The sequence below is a fragment of the Gossypium arboreum genome, chromosome 11, assembly GCF_025698485.1.
Source record: "Gossypium arboreum isolate Shixiya-1 chromosome 11, ASM2569848v2, whole genome shotgun sequence".
Classification (NCBI taxonomy): Eukaryota; Viridiplantae; Streptophyta; class Magnoliopsida; order Malvales; family Malvaceae; genus Gossypium; species Gossypium arboreum.
In genome coordinates, this window is record NC_069080.1 from 7,002,553 (window position 1) to 7,018,232 (window position 15,680).

The 15,680-nt window shown below is 33.3% G+C and overlaps 1 protein-coding gene and 1 long non-coding RNA gene across 4 annotated transcripts; both read right to left on the reverse strand.

Annotated features, from left to right (window-relative positions):
• Positions 1-9,405: 9,405 nt before the first annotated feature.
• LOC108458323 (probable purine permease 11) lies at positions 9,406-11,719 on the reverse strand. 3 transcript variants are annotated; one of them, XM_017757676.2, is made up of 2 exons: positions 11,437-11,719; positions 9,406-10,798 (listed from the first exon to the last, which is right to left on the reverse strand). In XM_017757676.2, exons 1-2 carry the CDS (start codon positions 11,441-11,443, stop codon positions 9,690-9,692), a joined length of 1,116 nt encoding a protein of 371 aa, XP_017613165.1. In that variant the 5' UTR covers positions 11,444-11,719; the 3' UTR covers positions 9,406-9,689. The 3 variants fall into 3 exon arrangements, with proteins under 3 accessions (XP_017613165.1, XP_052878346.1, XP_052878345.1); XM_053022386.1 differs by lacking the exon at positions 11,437-11,719 and adding an exon at positions 11,217-11,356; XM_053022385.1 differs by lacking the exon at positions 11,437-11,719 and adding an exon at positions 11,063-11,170.
• A 1,837-nt stretch (positions 11,720-13,556) lies between these two features.
• LOC108459319 (uncharacterized) lies at positions 13,557-15,568 on the reverse strand. The gene is made up of 5 exons (XR_001867340.2): positions 15,368-15,568; positions 14,795-14,872; positions 14,668-14,708; positions 14,393-14,483; positions 13,557-14,038 (listed from the first exon to the last, which is right to left on the reverse strand). It is a non-coding gene; the product is annotated as an uncharacterized LOC108459319 (long non-coding RNA).
• Between the last annotated feature and the right edge of the window lie 112 nt (positions 15,569-15,680).

Consider the following 15,680-nt stretch of genomic DNA (forward strand, 5'->3'; position numbering starts at 1 on the left):
TTGGTGTTTTATGATAGAATATGAGGTTTTAAATTATGTTAGACAACTTGTGCTACTCGGTTTTAAGTGAAAACGAGCAAAAGGGCTTAATCGGTAAAAATACCTAATAGTCATAAGTACATGTTAGAGTGAGAATTTGATGTTGCCATAGAAGGGAAAAATGATCAGCATGTCATAAAACATAAGAAAATAGGCTGAATTTTAATTTACGAGCTTTGGGGCAAAAGTGTAAATATGCAAAAGTTTAGGGGCAAAATTGTAATTTTTCCAAAATATGATTTTGGGTCAATTTGAATAATGTGAGTCCTAATTAGACTATATTTTAAATGATAGAGCAAGGAAAACTGAAATTCGGGCTAAAATGGGGAAAATACCAAGTTGTGGACGAAATGGTAAAAATAGCCATTTTCGCATACGAGGTAAGTTCATATGTAAATGTTGGTAACATAGTTATTATTTTAAATGTTTTAATGTTTTTTTTAAATGATATGATAATTATTATGAAATATTATACTTGTGATAATTGTTTGATAATATGTCAAATTATGTGATATACTTGGAAAATATGAAATACTACCGAGTATCGGTATCGGCATTCCGTAGAAGATGGTTGAGACACATGATTGGGAAAAAGGTCCCGTTGAACCTTAGGAATGGATTAGGATACAAGTGACATGTCACTGGGATATTTGGGCATCCGAACTCGTTGAGTTGAGTCCGAGTTCACTTATGGATGCGAGCGTCCGAACTCGTTGAGTTGAGTCCGAGTTCGTGAGATGTAACTAGGCATCCGAACTCGTTGAGTTGAGTCCGAGTTCACTTATGGATGCAAACGCCCGAGCTCGTTGAGTTGAGTCCGAGTTCACTTATGGGCGGGTTACATGGTAGCTTGGCTACATATGTGGCACTTATGTGCAAACTTTCCATGTATCCGAATTATATTCGATGTGTTCAACGGGTAAAGTTCTACTCAAATGGAGGAATACTCAAGATGAAAGGGACGTATTGGTAAGTGTTGTGAAATGGATACTTTGAACAGGTATGTACTTAACCCTCGGGTTGAAAACTCGATATAACAACAATATGGTAAGATGATAAATGAAAAGGTGATATGAATGTCTTGGTGATGATTATGCAAATGATGTTTTATGTTTGCTTATATGGTTATGTTACTTGCTATTTGCATGTGAGCTTACTAAGCATTTATGCTTACTCCTCCTTTTCATTCCTTGTAGTGTTGACAAGCCAGCTCGAAATCGGAAGCGGTCGGAGGCACGCCACACTATCCGTATACCATCTTGGCATAATGGCTTGTATATTTTGAGTATGGCATGTATAGCATTATAATCATTTTATATATATGGTCTTATGATATGGTTATTGAGTGGTATGGAAATAGAAATGCTTGGTAATGATTAGCCATTGGAATGGCTAATCATGATCATATTTGGTATTATGTATGTCAAATTGCTAGCTAATCCATGGAAACCATGAAATAGGTAAAATTTACCATAAAATAGATTCAGACAGCAGCAGTGACGTGAGTTTGAAAAATCACTAAAAATAGTAGAAATGGAATTAAATAATGAATAAGTTATGGAATTGAAGCTTGATGAGTCTATTTTCATATGGAATAAGCAAAACAGGTATATGAGCTATATTTTATGAGATGTTTAAATTTTTGTGAAACAGGGCCAGAGCGATTTCTGGATCCCTGTTCTGAATTTGGAAATTCACCATAAATTTTACAAAGATAATTAGAAGACATGCTTTATATGTACAGATTCCTTATTGAGTCTAGTTTTATTAGAGATAAACGGCATAGTCATTGAAGCTCTGTACAGGAGATATCTGATTCGTAATACACAGAGGTCAGAGTAGTTGAACCCTGAAACAGGGAGACTTTAACTAAGAAACTGTACTAATTGGCCCAACCAAAATTCTAGAAAAAATTAGTAGATATATATATGAGTCTAGTTTCAGGAAAAATTTACGGAATTGGATTTCGAGTTTCGTAACTCGAGATATGATTTTTAAAGCGACTGTGATGCAGTTAGCCAGCTTGTCTAGAAATTTTAAAATGAATTGTATGAGCTGTTTAATTAATGAATTAAGTCCGTTAACACCTCGTGTTCGACTCCGGCAAAGGTCTCGGGTACGGGGTGTTACATAATATACCTACTCGTGAACTGATTATCGTTCTATAGTTAGCGTGCGAGCCGAATTACATGCCATGGTTTAGGATCTATGTCAAGTCATATTTGCTTTCAGAAGAGCAGAGGCGTCGGTAATTTTGTGTCGAAAGTAAAGGACAGGGCCCTTTAAATCCAAGAACAAGGGCTGGCGGGGCGGACCCATCAATAACGCCAATACAATCACCAGCTCAAACAGAGCAAGCGACAACGTCCACACCACAACCCCTTCGAATTATGTCAGGTGCGTATCCTAACCCTTATATGGTTCCTTTTTCCACTTCTATGCAAGTTTGAAACACATGGTCTGATGCATCGCATTTTCCGATTACTCCAACTCAATCGACGATATATAAGCCATCATGGTAGGAGAGATCGCACGAGGCACTATTGGGGAGCTCATCTTATTTCCAATCTCCATCGACTTATGAGATTCAAACACCTTCACCGTGGATGATGCAAACAGCTCCGCAATCTTTGTTCTATCAAGATAGGTCATCCTCCCAACACCCACAACCAGAAGCTGATTTCGATCAACCACAATGTAACGACCTGAAATTCACGGGCACCGGAAAAGTGAGTTATAGGGCCTTCGTCTTAGTGAAATAAGTTCGAAAATAATTATTAAAAATATTTATGAGCCTAGTGGTGTGTCTAATTAGGATCTAATTAAGTGAATTTAGCTTAATTTAGAGTAAGTAATAAAAAGGATTAAATTGAATAAAGGGTAAAAGTTTAATAATAAAGCAATAGAAAATAAAAACGATTAAAGTGGCAATTAAGCCATTGACTACAAATGAGGTGGCATATTGGTGAAATAAAATCAAAGATTTTTTAGGTTTTATATATTATAATGATTATTATTATGGTTTTATATTAAATTGTTATGATTATTTAATTGATAATATATTATAAATAAATTAAATAGAAGACAATTGTATGGTAATAAAATATACATGTGTAAGAATTGTATTGGTACATTTGTAATTTAAATATTTAATTACTTATAATTTAAGTATAAAGATATTTTATAATTATTAATTGTATTAATTAAATCATGAGATTTTTATTTAATAAGCAAATTAGATAATGACATTTGTAATAATATAAATATGTACACTTGTTATATAATTATTAATTTACTTAATATTAAAGTAAAAGATATTTTAATATATTATATTAATATTATATTATGTTAATAAAATAATAAAGTATAAAAGAAATAAAGAAATAAAGAAACAAAAGGAATAGAAACAGAATTGAAAACGGGAAGCAGGAGAGAAAAAGAGAAAGAAAAAGGGAAAGAAAAATAAAAGAGAAAACTAAGGATTTGAAGCTTGGAGTTAATTTGGTAAGTCAATTAAGTCTTTTTTAGTTAATTTTGATGTTTTAGGAGCTTTGAAACAAGATTTTGATGAAATTAAGTTGAGAGTTCAAGAGTTCATATGTTTCCAAGTAGGGTTCATGTTGGAAAAATTATGGAATTAGGGATTTAATTGAATGAATTCTAAGTTAGGATTGATTAAGGGATTAAATTGTAAACTAGGCTATAAGTTTTATGTTGTAGGGACTAAATTGAAGAAATTTCAAAATTAGGGAAATATGCTGGAAATTTTATAGTTAAATATAAGTTTAGACAAAATTTGAATAGAAAAAGAGAGTGAATTGGATTAAGAAAATAATTAAATTTAGTTAGGATTAAATTGGGAATAAGGTAGGAGTTGTTTAGAAATTTAATTATTTATTATAATTAATGTTGTAAATAATAATGTAAATTACTATTATTTTCGTAGCCAACAAAGAACCTGAAGCATCAGCATTGAAAGGAAAGGAGAAAGTCATCGAGGACTAAAACGGGAGAATTACGGTGTGTATTACTATAATTCAAATTTTAATTATTATCGATTGCTGAAATTTTAATTGTTATGTATGGTAAATAAGACTTGAGGTAAGTGAATCAAATTGAATTGAATAAGTGAATTATGGAATATGCGATTATTTGAAAAGTGTATTGATTGAAAATAAATAAATTGTGACAAATGTATGGTGTTGATGGTATACACTTGTGTGAAAATTAATTTGTATATGAATTAAGATAATAGATATTTGAATTGAATGAGTATTGAAAGTTTTGTGTAAATGAAATTGAAATTAGAAAAGTAAAATAATACCCTATTAACTTGTCGGACTAGATTCGATACAAATGGCATGCCATTGGATTTGTGATGTGATGAAGAGATTGTAGTTCGCCGAGAAGATGTTTCGTTATTATATACTTGGTTTATCCTAATAGGCATTTAATGCCTTATTGGTGTGTTTGGGAGGATATATTATACCGGTGTGTTATGGAGGATTTACAATATTCCGGTGTGTTTGGGTTGGATATTCGGTGTGTTTGGATGGAATCGCGTATCATCATAGTCCGAGCTTTGTTAATAGGGTAAATAATTGAAATGAAATTTTAAAAATGAGATTATTTGTTTTAGCACTATTGAAAAGTACGAGAAAGAATGTATGAACTAAATTATGAATTGAGTTAGTATGAGAAAAATGAATTATGAATTTAAGATTTATGAAGTAAAATAATTATATATAAAAGTAGTTTAAATAATTATAAAATTTATGGTTGATGTTTGTAATTTATTAATGTTAAATAGTCTTGATTTATAGTAATACCACTGAGTATGAAATACTCAGCGTACGGTTGTTTCCGTGCGCAGGTTATTAGAGTTTCGGATCCGGTCTAGCATCCAAAACAAACCCGACTCCAACAAAAAGATTTTGGTGATGTATTTCTTCCTTTGGTTAAGTGGCATGTACTAGGTAGTTACATATAAATTATATGTATACATTAAGTTAAAAAAATCATGTTAATGATATAAATATTAGTTATATGAATGTGAAATATTGGTGTTGGTTGTTTTGGTTTGAATTTGCAAAGGGTTTTAGGTAAAAATAAGCAGAAATGCTGCCGAAATTTTTATAAAAAAAAAATTTGGAATACTCGAACAAGTCCCGTTCTACTTTTAATACGTGTTTGAACTTCGAGAGTTCAAGATAGGGACTTAATTATTATATTATACTATGAAAGTTATATTAATTGTAAATTATTCGTAAGTTGTCTGATATGTCTGGTAATGCCTCATAACCTCGTTTCGGTAACGGTTTGGGGTTAGGGGGTGTTACACACAACCTCGGCCAGAAGCTGAACTAAGAAGGAATTCAGCGCGTAACCGTCGACCACCCTCATGTGACACTGATTTTGAGTGGCACATGTATTAATGTTTTATAATATATTTTTACAAACTGTTTTTATATTGTTTCATTTAATAAAAGCAGATGTTGTTTTGAATATTTTTATACAAATTATTTTTATATTATTTCATTTAATAAAATAGAAGTTATTTTGAATATATTTGTACAAATTATTTTTATATTGTTTCGTTTAATGAAATATAAATTCTTTTGAATAAGAAAATACAAATTATTTTTTCATTGTTTCATTTAATAAATTAAGAGTTACTTCGATTTTGAAATGTTCGCATTGTTACTTCAATTTTGAAATGTTCGCATTATATGACCTAGGTTCCTATACCATTTGCACAACTTCTGTTGGTTTGTTCTTTCCCGGATATCCATCTTGTCACGTATTCTAATCGAACACGGTTGACCTTTTGGTTTGCGACACAATTCTCTATCTGGTAACAACTTAAATGGAGCAAGCGATACAGACGACCACTTACGTTCATTTGAGATTGGTGGGAATACGTGTCTTCACACGTTGTACATATATTCTAATTTGTACACTTCGTCGACATAGCTCATGGGATTCAAACGGAGATTCTGACAAGCTGCAATTACATGAGCGCATGGATAGTGAAGTGTGTCAAACCTCCCACAATCGTAAGTCTTATTTCTCATGTTTACATGATATTGTCTGCTGAGAATACATTGGTTCAATCTGTCGAACTCCAGCACACGAAACCATAGGTTGTCGTGATTGTGACACAGTATACGCATGAAGTTGGCCTGTGCCTTGTCCTTATTAATTTTTTGCACTACCTTTCGATACGATACATGGCCTCCCTGCATTTGGCACAACCGAGATTATCGACAAATGACGTGTTCCTTTTAGAACAGAATTGATGCATTTAGCTAGGTTTGAAGTCATCTGACCATATCGTAGGCAATCGTCGTATGATTGTGTCCGCTGATCGAAAGGTATGTTACAGAGATAGTTTGCTCTTTTATCATTAATTGATCGTAAAATCGCCAACATATTATGAAAACGGTCCTTATTGATCTCTTATAGAGGTGTTATGGGCCGAACCAGATTTAACTAAAAATTTAGGTCCATTGGCTGGGCCCGGGCCCAACCCAACTCGAAAAATAGGCCTAAAATTTTCCCAAGTCTGACCTAGATCAAAATACTAAAACCTGGGGCCGACTCGACCCACTTGTATTAATTTTTATATAATTTTTAAATATATATAATATATCAAAATTACAAAAAAAAATTCCAACAATTGAAAATAAATTTAAAAAATATGTATACTCAAATAAGAGTAAGGTAGATGTAACTTAACAAACAAACGGCTCTAAAATGATAACAAAATTAACAAATGCCTTTAAAATAATAACAAATTTAACAATAAAATAAGTTTTATACAATATTCAAACAATAACAACAAAATAGTAGCAACATAATAGTAAAATGGTAGAAAATAGGGAGAAAACAATAAGAAAATAACATTAAAAAATAAAAATAAAAAAGAGCAGATTTTTTTTTGTCCTTTAGTGAATTCGGGTCAAGCCCAGGCAAAAAATGTCTTACCTAAGGCCCGACCCTTTTTTTAAAAGGTTTTATTTTGTTTTCTAAGCCCATTTTTTGGGCCTATATTTTTGCCCAAACCCTCCCATATTTCAGGCGAGCTTTTGGGATTATGCATCATCTACTGATAGATCTGAAAACTTCAATGCATCATCAACCAATAGATCGACATTATGCATGTGTGTTAGAGGCGAGTACGCCATAAAACGCGAATCTTCTTCTTCTTCATTTGAACCCCCCTCATTGTCTTCAAGTTCGGTTGGAAAAGGCTCTGATTCAGAAAATAATGCAAGTTCTGCACCATCAAGACCAGGTTCTCGAGGTGGATCCACATCGGACTCATTATTTGATCCACAAACATCTACAACGTAAGAGGTCCTTTCGCTAGTGGACGTCGTAGGGAGTACATCATCCCTTTTTGTGTACGTTTCATAACGTCTCCAATCAGATGTGGATTGCCAACCATTAAAAGTTGATGTCATTCCTTAGTAAGTATTTCCAACATTGAACATCAACCCACCGAGGTGCATGTCCCATCCACTAACGGAGTGTCAGGCAGGGGTCGTGTATTCCTCTCGAACAGTAATAGATATTGAAGTCGCAAATGCTTTATTTAGCGATGGAAATTTCACATAGAACTCAAGATAGGGTGATCCACTAGCGAGGTGAGCCTGCACCATCGCCTCCAAGTCATGAGCACCTTTGGTATCAAATGAGTCATATGTCACGGGATCAGCTGAAGCACAAAATCAATATTTAATAGACAAAACTCTCATTGGCATCGTTTCGAAGATTTTGCGCCTAATTCTTTTACGAAGTTCTGTCAATATTATGTTCTGGTTAAAAATCAGTCGCGTTGTGTTCTACGATAAAAAAACGTCGTTCTTGATGTCACGAGCCTCATCATCGTAGTAAATAACAACATTAATACGTTCACACATTCTCAACCAAATTATCTGCCGAAAGAAATTCAAAACAAAAACCATTATGCAAAAATATAATGATTCGTATAAATATTAATACGATAAATCAACTTATACATTCTCAACTTCTTCAATTTCTATTCTTCTGAACTTCTTCAATTTATCTTGCTGTAAGTTATGCAACAAGAGAATGAAATTTGGCTCATTTATAGCATAAGGGATAGTGGGATGCACTGTCACTAGCACTACTGAAAAAAGAGTCCATGTGGAAGCTTTTTCAATACTTTTGCTGACAGTGCATCCTACTTGAAGCGTTTTTCAACCCCAACTATCATATTTCCCGTGAATCCCGGGATATTTTTTCAGAACCATCTTTTCAAAATCATTTTCTCAGAATTAGCTGTACAAAAAAAGAGGTCCAGCTAGGAGTTTTTTTCAGTGCTTTTGCTAACAGTGCATCCTACTTGAAGCGTTTTTCAACCACAACTTTTAGATTTCTTGAGAATCCTGGGATATTTTTTTAGAATTATCTTCTAAAATTATTTTTCATAATCAACTGTACAAAAAAATGTCCAGCTGGAAGCTTTTTCTATACAATTACTAACTGTACAAAAACAAAATAAATAAATAAATAAAATTCATCCCGTCAAAATAATTTTTTCAGAACACATCACGTCAAATTTATTTTTTCATATCCCATCTTGTCAAATTTATTTCTTTCGGAACAATACTTACCAATTAAATAAATTAAACCTTAAAACAATATACCCTAAACCTTAATTTATTTTTTTTAAAAAAATCCTAAACCCTAATTTATTTTTCCAAAAACCCTAATTAAACACGAGATAAAATACGCCCACATCAATGCGCTTTTACTGACATAGGGTAAAGCGCTCTTATGTTAGCACGTGTTTCTATAATTTCCCTTGAAAACTCTCTTATGTTGACACATTTTACATTTTTTAGACTATTCCCTTAGATAATATTTTTGGTGGCCCATTTTCATAAATAATGTTGGAGGTGAGCCCCTTGCTTAATACAAATGCCAACAGTTTTTTGAAATCTCACATTTGTCAGAATCCATTATTAATTTTAAAAAAAAAAAAGGTTTGGTCTCTTGAAATGCATGGTTGTAACGTCAACTTATGCCTAGGCTAGTCTGAACGTAATTTGTGTCATGCTTAGCTTGGCAATGCGAGTAGAAGCATCTCTTCCAGTCTGTTTTGAAGGCACTTTCCCTATGATTGATAGATCACATATTGGTTGACTATATATCAAAATCATCCACCCATTCACAACATTTTGTTCTTCATTGCACAGATCAGTCGCTCCTATTCTGATGTAACTTCTAAGTACCTCCTATGCATGTGCTGCTTATTCAATGCTTACATATATAATATGCTTTAATTAGTTCAATTTTAAATATCTTAGTACAAACTAATGCTATGCAATAGATAGATAATAAAACAATTCACAAATCTTATTCAAATCCTAAGTTGAAGATGGAATAGCTTTAAACTGCTAATCACATGAGGAATAATTCCCCAGTAAACAAGCTAGTCTGAATGTAAAGGAAAAACAGAGATTGACTTGACTTCACTATAGCAATTACAGTATTTTGTTTTTTATTTCCTATTCCAAGAAAAAAAAAGAAAAAGAAAAAAGGATAAAAGACTATCCAATCCATTTTCTATGAGAGTAAATTGAATGCATTGGCACCAAGTAAGTTAGCAAGAGGAAGAACTATACATGATGGCTCTCCTGAATAACATCATCAGTATGTGATTGTGATTCCGATTTCCTTGCCTTCGTATCATCTAGATAATTTTGATAAATATAAGAGCAAAAACCACAGAGTGCTAGAAGCATAGCAATTACCTTCACCCCATTCATCTCGTCATGAAAAACCAGCAGAGCAGCTAGAGGTGTAATAGCCAATGATAGAGTACTGATCACGTTGGAGAAGAGGGACGACACTGCAAAAATCAACCCTACCACCCCAACAGCACATACCTGCCAACTTACGGCCGCCCAAACCAACGTCAGCACATACGAAACTCTTCCGCTTTTGAAACCCTTCATCTCATCCTGCAATCCTTTCCATTCCCCACTCCCAAACAGACCCGCAGTCGAAACACATGTCGCCACAAGTGATGTATAAATTTGCATTTCCAAAACCACATTATATGTTTCCTTTCTCAACACTTTCTGAAACGAAAGTTGCATAAGGGAGAGTAAAAGAGAGTAAAGAGCAGAAGCCCCAAGGGTACAGATAAAGCCAACCAGATACTTCCCCTTGGAAACTCCTGACGGTCCATCTGAATCTTCATTCACTGCTATCAGAGCAGCGGACAACGAGAGGATAACCACGGAGTTGAGGATTAAAGCAGTCAACTTCTGTGAATTAAGCAAATACGAAAAAACTGCATTGAAAGCTAATTGGGTGGCACAAATGAGGGAATAAGTAGAGGCTGAGAGGTACAACAGTCCAACAGAGTACAACATATTGTCACCTGCAACGAGTAATCCGAGAACAAAATAGAGCAAAGCAACAATCTTGATGGAAGGATAGGTTGAAGAAGTTGACGTTTCCAGTTTCTGATATGGATGAAGAAAAATTAAAGGGATGCAAAGGATTGGGAAGCCAGCCGTTTGCACAAAAGTTGCCATCCATGTACTATTTCCACCCTGATCATAATAAAATCTCCCAAGAAGAACTGCAGCAGCTTGGCCTGCAATAAGGAACAAAATGTTGATTGCAACCAAAAGCCACCACTGCCATCGCCTGAGTTTAAGAAATGGCGACCGATCCGTTAAATTTTCGTCCTGGATCAACATCTGTTCTAGATTATCTGTAATTCAATGCAACTCAAATTGTAAGCAATACTTTTATCTAATCCCAATTCTCAAAACCTTCTCAAAACATAACTATTTTAAAAGTTACAATAATTTACTAATCCTCCTGGATTATATTACCAAACTTCAATAAGATACTGGAAAACACAAGCAAGCAAACATAAACTAAAACCCAATAATATGTTATTTCAAAAGAGTAATTGCTTATCTAATTTAGTCCTCAACCGACTACAATAAATGAGTACAAAAAGGAGATTAACTGATTTGCTAGGGGCAATATAAACCAGTATTTGGGTAAAATTAAGCGATGCTCAGAAAAGCAAGCTAAATCAGACAGTATTTCAACTTTGTTTTAGGTGCCATATTCCAAATTTTTACTAACCACAAAAAAAAAAAAAGAAAAAAAAAACAAACCTTGAGTGGTAAAGAATCATATCATCGCGAATCGACAGAAGAAAAAGAAAAAAAAGAGGACGGAGTCTACTCCCCCCAAAAGAAAGAAAATAAGAAAATGGGAATCTTATCAATTCAGAGTCATACAAAACAAATTCTAACCATTCAAATATGATTCTGAGGAGAACCCAATAAAGTAACTGGAGTAACAAAGTGGAAAAGATAGAAAGAAAGGGCTTACCATTCATGGAGCGTTGAAGAAGACGCAGCGGAACTCTATCAATAAACAAAAAGGAAGAATATCCTTTCCTTGAATTAATTCTCTTGGGGAAGTGGCTAATGCAACCGCCCCCTCCGACTAAGTAATGTATTCCTATTGGAAGGGAAGAGAAAGTTCAGTTTTATATGAGTTGCAGCTTTTGTCACAAATGAAGGACAAAAATAAATTTATTTGACACTGGTCTGGTTGAGTCGGTATCTGATTGGCCCTTTTTCCCCCAAAGAAATAAAAGAAAATATCACGTCCCTTTTTAATAAAAAAACATAGGATACGTCACTTCATTAATCCCAATTAGTATAAAATTTAGAGATTACACGAAAGATACCAAATCACATAATTTCATTCCATTAATATGCTCCAATTTCTTATAATTTTCATTCTTTATTTTATTTAATATTTTAAAATAAAAATACGATAGTACTATAACAAAAAAAAAAACAGATAATAAATTTAAATTTAATAAAAAATTTAATCATATTAACAATTAAATTTACAAATTATTAGGACTAAATTTTAAATATAAAAATGTATAATAACTTAAATATTTAACCTCTAAAATTTTAAAAAGCATTGGAATTCAGGATAATTGGTCTAAGAATGTTGGTTAAATTTGCTATTAGACCTGTACTTTGTGTGAGTTGTGAATTTAATATATGTACTTTAATTTGATTACTTTGAGTCCTGTATTTTTAGAATTTGAAAATGTTAGTCCTAACCAAATGATAATTATTAAATTCATTAAGTCTCGTTATTTTTAAAATTTGATGTATTAAATATATTATCACATGTGTAATGTTACGTCTCTTTTTTATTTCGCATATTACTCACAAAAAAACGGTTAATAGATTTAATAATTGTCGTTTGCATTAAGGCTAAAATTTTGAAATTCAAAAAATATAGCCATTTGAGAATGATTCAATTAGTGAGCTTAGACTAAATCTATAATTTTACACATAATACAGTACTAATGACATAATTTAAACAAATAGATTTAACTGTTACCATTGAGTTAGGACTAAAATTTTCAAATTCCAAAAGTACAGGGATTGAAAATGAGTAAATTAAATTACAGGTACTAAATCCACAACTCACAAAATTCAGGGGACTAATAGCAGAATTTGACCAATAATATTTTGTTTAGATTTTGCTTCCCTATACTGCACAACAAAAGGTTAAAAAGTTTGTTTGTTTTTACTTTTTTAAATAAAAACAAAAAGCAGTAAAAGCCAATAGTAGTTTCCTTCTAAAAACGGAGACTAGGGTGCATATGTTACATGCAAAATAAAAACAAAAAGTAGAAGCAAACGACGAATAGAACCTCCATTGACATTTGCTTTGTCCTAACCGTAATCAAAGAGAGGTCAAAATATCTAATCAGTCCCTGTAATCTTCCAAAATTTATAATTTAGTCCCTACTTTTTTATTTTCAAGAATTTAGTCCTACTTTAAAAATTCAAGTCCAACCATTAACACTATATATATATTTGTTAAATTCAAGTTTATTACAATGTCAACTTTTTAGTTGTATGGCTACCAAGTGAATATTTTTTTTGAAATGAATAAAATTTGAAATTTGACAAGTAGAGACTAAATTCCTGAAAATAAAAATTATAAGAATTAAATTCCAAATTTTCAAAAATTACAGAAACTACTGGCATATTTAAACCTAAAAGAGAAAGTCAACTAACAGAAAACTGAATAAAATACAAGGCCTACGAAAAATAAACAGGTTGATGTTGGTGTGGTGTCTGCAGAAGACTTCGATCACCATTCCCCACCACTCACATTCTCACTTATCTCCCTCTCGCTACCAGACTAGGGAATGGGAGTAATAATACCATGCTAATACATATGCTATTTTTCTGCTTCCAGTTTCAGTAACTCACTACATAAGATAAGAGAGCTGTAATGTAATGTAAAAAATAAATCAAATGCTAAGGACTAGTTGAAGAAATCTTGCCCATCAATCAATCTATCCTCAAGAAATCATCCCATGATGGTGATTCAGCCCAGTAACATACCACAAGAGAGAAGAAAACCCCCTTATGGAGAAATCTAAAAACGGTAAAAACTTAAAATAATTTTCTGAACTAAGAAAGGGAATCACTGCATCACTCAACAATTCAACACCCAGTTACAAAACACAATTCCCTAATCTGAAGCATTTTTCAATTCCCCATTTTCTTTAACAGTAGATGACTAACAGTACGTAAATTTGGCACTAATGTTTGTTTGATATATCACATTATATAGGGCAGGTTAGGACTAGCCTATAACTATCATAACACAACTAAACCCAAAAGCCCGATGCTTCAGATAAAGGGAAGGGCAATTTTTTTACAACACTTCTGTAGGATCACTGGAGCTTAAATGTAAACCTCTAAAACTAGAGTCAAGATTAATGATGCGCTAATCAGCAGGCACATCCTCCAGACTGTTGCTGTGATTGAGATGCATTTGCATTGGTAGACTTAAGATTGACATCAACCGTGTCTTCTTCTTGCTTTGTAGAAGAAAGTGTTTCCATTCCAGGTAAAGCAGCTGCAATCTTCCGAAATAGAGCCTTTAAACAGATCAGACAGAGAGTGAGAGCTCTAACAGATTGCTCAGTAATGCAGGAGGAAAAGGACACTCATGTGAAGGAGATAACATCAACCAATGCTGCATTAATCATCATGCAGGACTGAAGATGAAATTATACATTTTTTTATCAAATGTTGCGTCCATTAAATAGAAAGGAATTGATGCAGAAGTGACAAATAAACAACTGATCAGACTTTGTGTGATTAGATGATTAGTCTAGCTCCTTAATATTATGCCAACATAACATTGAGTTCACAATAATTTCATTGGAATCTAGCATACTGTCTATACTAATGCTTCTAGGAATGTTGATAATAGGGTACCAATGGTTTACCTTGATATTGAAGCCAGCCTTGGCACTAGTTTCAATAAACATAACATTCAAGTCACGAGCCTTGGCTTCTGCTTCCTCTATTGAGACTTGCCTTCAAATCAGCCACAATATGCACAAGGAATGAACAGAAATCAAACAGTGAATATTAACCGCAAGAATCTAGGAAAAACTTTGTATCCATAAGTGCCCTTCAATTTCACACCAACTTAATGACCACAGCCAAAACCCAAAGCAGTTGTAAACTAGATTATATCACTACCCCGCTCAGTTCGTACCTCTTCAATCCACTTTGAAGTATTTACGAAGGACTGCCTGCCTACACCATTAAAATTAAAGTAGGCAAACTTCAGCCAATTTTACACAGCAAGTGAACAATAATTAAAGTATGAGATGGTAACTTACTTGCAACATCATAGACAACGACAGCCACATAGGAATTCCTAATATAACTTGGAATAAGACTCCTGAATGTTTCCTGCCCTGCAATAAATATTAAGCATATAAAGATCAAAGATGCCACTCTTGTCAAATACTTCTGAAAATACATAACTTATGCTATTGAGGAATAAAAATAAAGCATACAAGAGAAAGAGTTTCATCATTATACCCTGTATTCAAGAGTTTCATCATTATACCCTGTATTCAATACTTGGTAAGGGTGCTATAATATTATCATATTCATTCTGACAGCCACAGGTATTACTGACACCAACAAATTCATCAGAAAGCTATAGAATCAACAAATGAAACCAAAATTTTCAATAAACATACAACATCAATATACCCCTAATGAGACCATCCAAAAATCAAGGAATACGAGCGATATGAACACCATGCTGAATATGAGGATAGCAAAATGAATTATCTACCAAGAAATCACACCAACTGAATAAGAAAGCAAGCGTAGGAAGAGAAGTAGATATACAAGGAAAAATAAGCAGAATCTGCATTGGAAACAAGTGAAATGACAACAACCTAAATCTGTAAGGAGAGAACCAATATTTAGTTTTTTGGTCATGAAAAACCAGTCAGTAGCATCTTGCAAGGAATGACCCAATAATTTTAGGGCAATATAGTGTTGTTTTTGGTACTTTTTTTCTACTAAAGAGAAAGGTATCCAAAGTGGGAAGAACAGCCAACTCAATCGAAGGACTGACGAGCCACCTTCCAATTTTAATTTATCATTCAATTCGTGGTGGGTGGGTCCCCCTTTATTCCTCTGCATCTACACACTAATCTAAACATTTTGAAATCAACGGTTACTGGGGCACTTGGGACCCACTCTTCC